General features: G+C 41.2%; 1 protein-coding gene across 1 annotated transcript; it reads right to left on the reverse strand.

The window, feature by feature from the left end:
* Positions 1 to 609: 609 nt before the first annotated feature.
* Positions 610 to 10646, reverse strand: LOC119373471 (salivary cystatin-L2-like). The gene is made up of 4 exons (XM_037643506.2): positions 10418 to 10646; positions 6688 to 6915; positions 3845 to 3949; positions 610 to 802 (listed from the first exon to the last, which is right to left on the reverse strand). The coding sequence occupies exons 2-4, from the start codon at positions 6907 to 6909 to the stop codon at positions 701 to 703; spliced, it is 429 nt and encodes a 142-aa protein (XP_037499434.1). The 5' UTR covers positions 6910 to 6915; positions 10418 to 10646; the 3' UTR covers positions 610 to 700.

Consider the following 10646-nt stretch of genomic DNA (forward strand, 5'->3'; position numbering starts at 1 on the left):
TCAGAAATCGCGAAATTGGCGGATAAGTGTTTTTTGCGGTCAGAATTTGTTTTTTTTTCGGGCGAACAATCTTTTTTTTTTCTCAAAACTAACCTGGAAACCATTGTTATGGGTCTAATACCTAGGACAACAGTAAATTAAATCAAAATCGGGAATGGTGACCGGGTCTTCGTGTTCGCTATTATCTGGACGCACCCTACTATATTACACAAGGCTCTGCTAGCGTGCCTTCTATGCTCTTCTAGCGTGCCTGGATAGCCGACTGGTTAGGACGAATGTTCGGGTATTCACTACCTTCGGGTAACGAATTTCTCTTAGCAAAGAAATTTTCTCTATCATTACTATCTGTATTTCTCTCTCTCTCTCTCTCTGTCTCTTTCTTTCGCGATCACTCTACTCGTTGTCCCGCCCATCAGAGTCATTGCATCCCGCGTCGGAAAATCGGCGCACGTGTTCCGGGAGCAAAGCAGCAGATAAAGCAGGGCGACGAAGAGAGGGCATGCAGCGAGGCGCTCCTCGGCGGTTTTGTGGGGACACCAAAGTTTTTACGGCTGGCATAAGCAGCTCTCTGCTAAAACCGAGCAGACGCAATCGACCGTATGGTGGCAGTTACTAAAACATCTTTATTGAAGTCGCACGTTGCAGTGCAAATTCTTATGACACAAAGTACAGTCACAGGAACCAGAAAGACGATTGAGACTTAGTGGGAAACCGTTGATCCTTCGCAGGTGAATGACGTAAGCTCGCGCACCTTCGTCCAGGGAACATCAGTGATTGCGGCAGTACAGACGTCCTTGATAGTCTGAAAAAAAAAATTGAAGAAGAGTGCGATAGCGGCTTAACCATTTTTTTCTATACATAATCAACGAACTATTAATATTTTCCTGTGTCAGGTGTGCGAAATGTGTGAGAAAAAGGCTGTTCATCTCAACAGCGATGGACTTCTTCAATTTGTCTGTCTCAGTATCTAACTTCGTCTTGCCCTACCTTTCCCCCACCTGTATAGCAGGCTTAAGTCACAATGGCTGTCCTACTTTAACACAGCAAATAAAAGCGTGGGCTGTCTCAGTTGCATTACAAGTAGACCGCTGTGAAATAGAGGAGTGTTTCAGAGTGAGAATATAGTTCATGGTAATTGTCGATAATTATCATCTTACACGAAGTTTAACATCATTCCCCAGCGATGAGAGCCCAAAGCGGCGACCGCGGTTACTCCAAAAGTGAAATCGACCGTAATTGAGATCTTCCGAATATTGTGTCGTTGTCACTTTATAGCAGGCTTATACTTAGAGTAAGTTGCCGAAACCACTCCGCAAGATGTCATTATGTGGCACTTGTAACGAATGAATCTGCTTCCAGCCACGGCGACTGTCCTGCATAAAATTTGCTGGTTCTGAACTGATGCGATGATGCTGCTCCTGCGGCGCCCTTCTAGTCAATCCACACATTTTCTAGGGAATATAGCCTGTTAGGCAAAGGTAATGCACAAGAGAGAGAGCAGCACATCTAGTACAGGTTAGATGCCGTAGAATTTAGAGGAATAAGCGACATTTTCCACCTAGTACATTGTACCCTGCCATTTGCATACAGGGTGTTTCGAGAAATGTGTCCAACCTTCTCAAAAAATCAGGAAAATGTGATATTTGATTGCTGCCTTCGGAATTGGTTTTTCTGTAGTGGCAGGGATTTTAAGGTGGTCAAAGAAATTATTAGGGACTGTAATTAAAAAAGTTAAATTAATTAACTTTTTAATTAGTGGAGTTAGGTGGTTGTGTCAAATGGAAGAATTGAAGTTCTTCATGCCAGAAACCCAACTTTGAGATTTCGAAAATGTGGCATCTAGTAATAATTACGAAGTAATGAAATTCAACCAAATTCAATGGCGAAACCTAAACAGAAACATAGAAGAATGCAACTGCAATATTCTTCTGAGACGTCCAAAATGAGTGAATGACTTCTTCTGTAGCGCTAGGCATCTTAAGGTGGTTAGAGACATGACTTGAGACAGTAATTAAGAAAGTTAAGTTAACTTTTTATTTACTGGAGTTAGGTGACTGTGTCAAATAGGGGAATTGAAGTTCTTTGTGCCAGAAACCTATCCCAACATTGAGATTTCGAAAAAGCGGTCTTTTAAAATAATTACGAAGTAATGAAATTCAACCGAATTCGATGGCTTTCGCTTTGAAAGCCGTTGCATTTCCTTGAATTTCATTACGCCACAACAATTACTAGAGGACGTTTTTTCGAAATCTCAAAGCTCGGATGGGTTCCTCGCATGAAGAACTTCAAAGCTCCCATTTGACACAATCGTCTAACTCCTCTAATTAAAACGTTAATTAACGTAACTTTCTTAATTACTGCCCTAAATGATGTCCTTAACTACCTTAAGATTCCTGCCGCTACAGAAAAAGCAATTCTAAAGGCCCCGAGAAAATATCGCATTTTCCTGATTTTTTGAGAAGGTTGGACACATTTATTCAAACACCCTGTATATTCGTGCCATCACGTTGCACCGAACTGGTATTCCAACATAACAAAAATTTGCATTGCGTGTAAATTTTACATCAGCCTGTCGTCATTACATCATAACAACTACGACCAATAGAGGTAGCAACCTTTCTCAAAATTAACACCCCTAAACCTACGTACTATGAACCTTCTTCAAACGTAAATAACGACCAGTACCATTACCTCGTCTGCATGGTGCGTCATTACGTTTTTTTTAAAGAACGGAAAGCGTCAACAGTAGCATAAAGAAAACTAAATACAGAAAGACAACTGAATGCATTGTGCTAATAATTTTGGACTTTTATTTGTGGTATCTAGTGCTACTCTCGTATTTTTTTTAAAGGCAAGCTTCTAGAACTGACAGTTTGAAATTTTGCTAATACGCTGCGCCTATGTTGCTGCCTAATAAAGAAAATCTTAATTACAACTTCAGCAGTGGGTATGGTATATATCTGAATATCCATTCGCATTGTGATGGCATCGCTAAAGCGCCTATAAATGATCTTTTTTTTTTTACTTTTGTGGCAACCGTGAACGTTCAGCATTTCGTGAAGTGTCTTCAGGATACTAAACACTATTAGTCGCTCCCGGCATACAAAATGATTCTAATGAGTTTTGATTGCTAAGCTGGATTCGTGCACCATGCAACATTTAGTCGTGCTGCAACGCATTTCTCGAGAGATGTGATAGGCGATACAGTTTTAGATTTTCATTTCTATCGTTCATGACTTCAGATTTTCAATTAAGTAAAACAAACATACCACATATGCTAACAAAAAATAATGATTTGCGATTCATCTAAATATTATATTTTTGGCAGAACTCGCGGAGTTCTCATACTGAGACTGCCTCTGCCGTTTTTTATCAGCTACAGACATGTACGAAGCATCTGGCACATAGACGGCTTAGTGGAGTTCTAAATAAAAACACTAAGAAAGCCTTACTGGTTACTAACGGCAAAATTTACCAGCTTTACTTGCTCTCCGCAAGTAAAGAGATGACGTGAAGGTAGTGAAATCATTTCGATACTAGTAAATGCAAAGATTTACTAACTGTTTGATAAATTGTTTTTTAGTGTGTAAGGTGTATACGTTCCATCTGAATGGAAGCATGTGACTTGCACATATGAAAACAAAGCAGAAACATTTTTGTGAGTGCACTTTGCATGACATTTTTGTGACCTCTGCCTTAACGCAAACGTGTGCTCTTTCTCTTAGAAGCATTTTCGTTGATTGGCGGAAAACATGCAGAATAAGTTTCTGACACTTTTTTCGGCAACGCGAATGCACTTCCCGGTTATTTTCATCAAAGAATATCAGTGCCTACAAAAGCTTACCTCTCGGGACTTGGGTAGACACGTCGCCTTGTTGTAAGCAGCCGTGATGGGGCAAGTCGATTCCGTAATCTTGAACTTGATACGGTAGTTCGTGCCAGCTACCGTCTGTTTGATCAAAAACAGGAAGACACGACAAAACGTTGTTTACGGGAGCATATTGCATAGGACTGCGAGAGAAAATTCAGTGATTCGTGCATAAATCATAATTCAGTTCACTAAAGCAGTATTACAAATTTCGTACACTAACAGAAGCAGCATCGGTGGGTAAGTCGGTATAAAAGATTGCAAGCCCAAACTGCAAACAATAGGGCACAAAACTGAACAAGTTTAGGTGGTATGCCTAAAGCATTATATAAAACCGCACGTATTTTGGAGAACTCTGCAGAGTTGTGCGCAGCAGCTACAAAGGCAATGCTTCTCGACATTCAGCGAAATTACGTTAAGTATTACTGAGAGTTGGGCGAGTTGGTGCGGAGACATTGCATGGTATATTCAAAATATGGCATATTCAAATAAAAAAAACCATTCATGTATGTAACGATTAATGTATCATACTAGACAACTAACATTTGGTAAATGGAATATTCAACGAACTAACAATGTATGTGGTGAACGGTTTTTACAGTTCGTTGGTATTAAAATCTGGAATGTTATTCCTTTTGAAATAAAAATGCGTTCTAATTTCACTAAGACACTAGAAAAACACTATTTAGAAGAATGTACTGATTTAATAATGTCCTGTCATATTTTGTCTGATGACTGTCTTAATTTTAGTATGTAAATAGGTCATTTTCCCTCTTCGTTCTTTCCTGTGTTGTAACGGTTTTGTGCGGTTATTTCATGTACTGTAATGTTTCTTTGTTGGATATTATATAACTTTTTAGTTACACTTTTCCGAACTGCCATTATAAAATGTTTCTTTTTGGACCCAAACTAGCCTATGGCTATGGGTCCACACAGTGTATGCAAACATTTTGTAACAAATGTGAGCAATAAAATTGAATTCAATTCAATTCAATGTATCAGCTTTCCTTCGGTCGTGTCGCAGCATAAGGAAATACTGTATCCTAATGGATAATTAGTTGTTTTTTTCAGGTCTTTTTTCCCTTTATTCTGTGCAGGCACGTGCTTATATATAGTTTTGCACATTTCAATAACTATCGCTTGTGAATCAGCGCTTGTGTTTATGCGGCAAAAGTCTTTTCGTTTTTCTGCAGCGCCGTTTTCTTAATAATTAGACGAAATCACGCGGCAGAACTAAGGAAAGAAATGCGGAATGTATGAATGATTTGTTTCGTTATCTACCGAAATACTTCAGCTAATTTTACTCTACGGAATTTGAAGAATGCCCGGTCGCTACTCTAGCAGTGAACTCGATAAAACGTAGAAGCTGTATTTTCAAGGTGTAAATAGGCTTCAGGCAATAAAATATTCCTACATTTGTTACTACACGCAATAATTTCATGGTCCCGAGCATATTCCTTAGCAAATTTCAATGGAGACCAAGACGCCTTCATGATGGCACCCTGATTATAATTATTCCCTTAGCAAGAAGAATAAAGAAACGAAGGTCTACTCATTTATGCGTAGAGAGGATGTGAAAGTAATACATGGAAGCGTATTTGATCGCAGAAACCACGGTAACTCCGGATACTCAGTCATGCTCCAGGCATGCTGGAGCACTTCTAATAGAATTTGCGCAGCAATTTTTTTCTTGTATTTGTTTAATTATTGCATCGTTCAAACACCGCTTCTTTTTCTAAATGCAGGAGCAGATAGATAATTTGCGCCAAAAGGCGACATACATCTGCGTCTAGCGAAGACTGTGATAATTCAGGTTTTTACCATTTATTATGGCCATGTTCTTGCTAAGCGAAATAATTTTGCATAAATAAGGCATTGCCCTGCCTCATGGGTTACGACATTGTGTTGTCAAACAGAGCGGTACGAGGGGGAGGTGGGTTCTCAAACCAGACTGACTGAAGATTCAGTGATACGTCCACAAATTAACAATAAATATATCCTTCCTACGAGTAGCATTTGTGAGTTTTAGCAAGGTTTACGTATATTGTACTTCTCAAACAAAATGCAAACCCAAATCAGAGCTGCTAACGTGCGCGGCCATGAAGGGGCACGTGCATCCCTCCATTTAGTTTCCCCGTCATCCTCCGCGTAACAAAAGCCTATTTAATCACGTAATTTTTCTTGCTTTACCATCATGCCTTACCATAGACTTTCCATGTCTTTCCGCAGGCAGAATATGTAGAAATGAGCATGAAATCAGGACGTACGCAGATGACGCATCTGACGTTATTTTGACTCCAGCGGTGTAATATGTGCGCGGCGTAACAAGGTTTTAAATGCAAGGCAATGTACACAGCATTTTTGTCACAATAAAACAGAGCGTCGCAAGATCGCGGTGTGTCTAAGCACTCATTGTCGCGGAGTTGCAGGCGACTCTTCGGTTAGCCTAAAAAGAAACCAGTTATGAAGGATGCTTAGAGTTTATGAACTAGTCCTTTGCTGAAGGTTGGGCGTTCTCTTGACCATCACATCACTTCATTTACCGTTCCTTTGCATTCGGCAATTTGAGCAAAATACCTTAGTGGTATTGGCAGCATTCGTGTTATAATTTTTCATTTTTTTCCCTATATTACCTCTGGCCATGAGTCGTTATTAGATGAGGCAAATGTACGCATCATATTTTCTCTGACAATATATTTAGCGTTTCTTGCGAGGCCGTGACGTTAAAAGGAGACATATTTTGAAACACGGTTCCCTGCCAATAAGACCTTTCAGGATGTTCATCATGTAGCTTCTTCATTTTGAAGATGAATACGTACTTGGCTCTCTACATCGACAATCTCGAGCACGGTGTCGAAAAACTCCCGGTTTGCCACCTGCTTGGAGACGGCAAAGTGTGCCAGCTCCTCGTAGATGGCATCGTCGCTCACGTTGTGCTTCTGCCAGCCGCCAAGCACTGGTATCTGCTCTTCTGCGCTGCAGGCGATAACGGCAAACGTAGCCACCACAACCCCATGGAGGGCGATTGTTGACGAAACCATGGTCACCTGCAAATATGTATATTGTCGAAAAAAGAGTTCAATTCTTTAGATCGATCGAATTAAATAGATCGAATTCACGAAGAGCACTTTTTTTTCTTCTAAACCTTTGTAAAATAGCTAGTAATATTTGGACTTCCTGAATTCAGTTTCCATAAAACGACCGCTTGTACATTTAGCTGCGTGTGTCTCTCAAATTGCAAGATCACACCTATGGAAATATTTGTTCATTTGATCAGCAACCCAATGTGGCATAGCAGAACTAGAGTGGCGGAAGTGGTTAATTTGTTAACTGGTTTCCCTTCTTGTTTTTCGGCGATTAACGCATACATATGGCGTGCGAAGTGACACGCCGTAGGTCAATGTGCGCGTGCGCTCTGTCATTTAAGTGGAAGACTAGCGACAAGGAATACTAAATGCTATATGAACTTGTGGTGTTACAGCCTCCTGGAAGCTTCCAGAAAACGTTCAGAAGAAACTCGAACCAAAGAGAAAAAGCTTGTCACGGCCATAAATTTTTGGTCGCGACAATGTAAAAATTACACAATTTCTTTTATAGTCGGCTCCTTTCTCAATGGCCCGAGAGGTGCAACAGTTAATTTATCGCTAAGATTTCTTCGCCTTGAGCTAAACATTGCCAAGCAAGAACAGTGAAGCCAAAAATATATTGCAGCTTATAATAAATATGAGGTGCAATAACTTTTATGCGCTAATAATAAATAGCTCAGCGTCTTGCCTATTTCCATGTAAACTGGTGGAATTCTCTCTTTACTAGTAGAATAATATTTTTGGTGTCGGGTTTAAATGGCCCGAACCTGTCAGGATAAAGTAGAATGCATTTTTTAGTAGAAAGACAGTCTATCGGCAATATTCCTGAACATCGATTAAACGTTCGAGCTATATTTCGACTTCATTCTACGGTCTCTTTGCGGTTACCTATGAAACCACAAGTTCAAGCGTGCACAGGTAATTTTTTCACATATTGAGGGGCGTATTTTCTAGTGCTGATAAGATTTCCTTTTTCTTACCTCTTTATTGGAGATAAAACTATGTGCCGCTATTGTACGGCTAATCAACCATGCCTACAAAAATGAAAAACCGTATCTCTGCTTTTTTTTTATAAGAGTTTCAGGATTGCGCACACAATAAATTATTCTTCCACTTCAAAGCCTACGAATTCTTGTTCTTATGGAGATATTCGCTCAGGCTAGCTATGGAAGAAACCAGCGATATTTGAACGCATCGAAGTGTATAGCAGAAACTTCATCAGATATGCTTTTCAACGGATAGGTGGTAGCTTGCCATTAGCGTATATTCTTTGCTTCATGCTCTCGAGATTTGCGTTCGGCTCAGGCATAGTGACCCATCTTTTATTGCGCCTTTTACAGGAACTCAAAGTAGCGCATATCAAAAACAAAAATGGTTGATCCCTCCGTCATAGGAATCGGAATAACACGAAAGTAAAGCGTGCCCTCACAGAAGTAACTGAATGTTTACTGTACGTTGATATAAGAGAGTTTTCACAAGGTATATTGATGTGTGGCAGCTATAGCACCGTTTAAGTGGATGTACCCACACTGATGATTGATCGTATACATGTCCATCCCGGCGACTAACGTCCATGTTAAATGATTAGACAAACCCTCGTGGTAGCTGTAGTAGTTAACAGTGAAAGCGTAATCAGAGAACGAGGTGTGATAGCCAGAAGTGCGTCGCATATTGGACGCAGAACTTGGTCGCCATCCCGCGGTCTGTTAAAATGTGATTGAACACCACGGCTGGAATAGAGGGAAACGCAAAGCGCGTCGTGCCGCCCGGGTAGCCCGGCCGCGATTTTTCTCGGGGCGAGCTCGTGAGCGGGGAACGCGGTGTTACAGCCAGGTGAGGCAGGCGCGCGTCGCAGAGCTATTTTTAGGGGCGAAGCTCCTTAAGGCGGCACCCGTTCGTCCCTCGTAGTTGTCGTAGTCGTAGTGCGTAACCAGTCGTAACGCTAGTACCAGATCTTGAACTCCAAGGTGGTGCCGGTGGGAGATTTTTGGGAGAATTCACGGAAGATTCACGGTTTACCGATGAACCTCCGCAGCTTCGCCCACTCATCATCATTCACTCCGTGGATATGCTGTAATTTTCGGTTTGGATTGGCGTGATACTATGAGAGAAGCCGACGCTTTTACGACGCTTGCGCTAAGGTCGCCACTTCGCGGTGTCTTAAGGCATTGGCAAAATTGAACTTCTATTGAAAACGCGCCGAATGGAACGGACATGTAACGCGTTGCAGGTGCTATTCGCGGAGGCCACAGTAATGACGAATTATTTTACTTTACCGCTCCCTGAGGGCAACACAACCCCGCCGACCTGGAGAGTGGTAGATATAAAAGGCGCGTTTGTAAAGCCGCTAGAGTCTGTGACCGTGGCGTAGTGGATAGCGCGCCCGGCATGTGTTGTTCGGACCCAGCGGTCGTGGGTTCGACGCCCGTTGATGGAACTTTTTTTTCTTTGCCATCTGACCGTGTAAATTTTTTCGACGTCATTTCCGTGACGGAAATACGTCACTGAAGTCTTGGTGGACCTTGGCATAAAACACTTTCGTGTTAACAAAGGTCACGGTGTTGCCTGCACATCAATAACTAAAAAATGTAGGGTACATAGGAGCGATAAAATGGGGCAGCGAAAATATTTTACATCATGAATGAAGCCACGCAGTTTTTCTTCGCTTGAGGGACCTCTAAGTAGCCAATTTTCCTATAAGCGCAATCTCTTGCTAGAAAGGAAACGAAGAACGTAAATCCACAGCGCCAGAATTGAACGTGGAAGTATGTGCGATAAGACTAATAAAAACATAATATAGCGAGAGGCTTTTTCAATCCATATAAAAAGTTTAGGTAGTGGCTGGCCTTGTTAGTTTTTTGGTAAGATACAACATAATGGACAAATATGCCGATCAGATATCTGCTGCACGAATTTGAGTGCTCTGGTGCACGGGGATTTGACAAACCGAAAATTATAGCAGCTGAATATAACAGTATTCTTATTCCGAATGACGGAACTAGCTTACTACGGATGTTGAAAAAAAATTAGGAAGTGTAAAAAAAATTGAATAACAATGCTTGATATGCATAGCTGCAAAAAATGGACAATGCATTTGTAAATTGCGTATGTTGCAAGATCGCAAAGTACAGTTCTTTTGCAAAAGCTTAAGAGTCACGCAATACCGTTGAGGTTCCTAGAACGGCTTTTCCTCACTACTGAGAAATTAGTGCAAAACATAATATCTGCGTTTACAACGCTGCCACCTTACATGTCTTAGATTTAATGGGAAGTTTTCGCCGGGAGTGTAAAAGTGATTGCTGGGAGTAGAATTCTGCATCCTTGCTTATGGCATAGCTGATGTATACATCCATTACACTCGTCCATCATTCAAGTATCCGCTATGACGAATAGACAAATTAACCTTTAATTATAATACAACCATTTACTGCAAAACGTTATGTAGAAAGTCGAAGAAACTCACCGTTTATTCCCTGGTGTCACCCACCTAAAAGCTTTCTCGGGTATGCTGCTGAAAAAAAAAACTGCGCGATCTTTGAGTTTCTGCGGTAAATATACTACGACGTCCCCTCTGTTCTCTTATTCTTTTTATACTTCCCGCGTACAGCAGGCAGGCGGCGAGGAAAGCCCTTACATAACAGGATGGGAAGGGACGCCGAAGCTTTATGCGCCTCTTTGCACTTGCAACTTTT

This window comes from Rhipicephalus sanguineus, chromosome 11 (genome assembly GCF_013339695.2).
Source record: "Rhipicephalus sanguineus isolate Rsan-2018 chromosome 11, BIME_Rsan_1.4, whole genome shotgun sequence".
In the NCBI taxonomy this organism is placed as follows: Eukaryota; Metazoa; Arthropoda; class Arachnida; order Ixodida; family Ixodidae; genus Rhipicephalus; species Rhipicephalus sanguineus.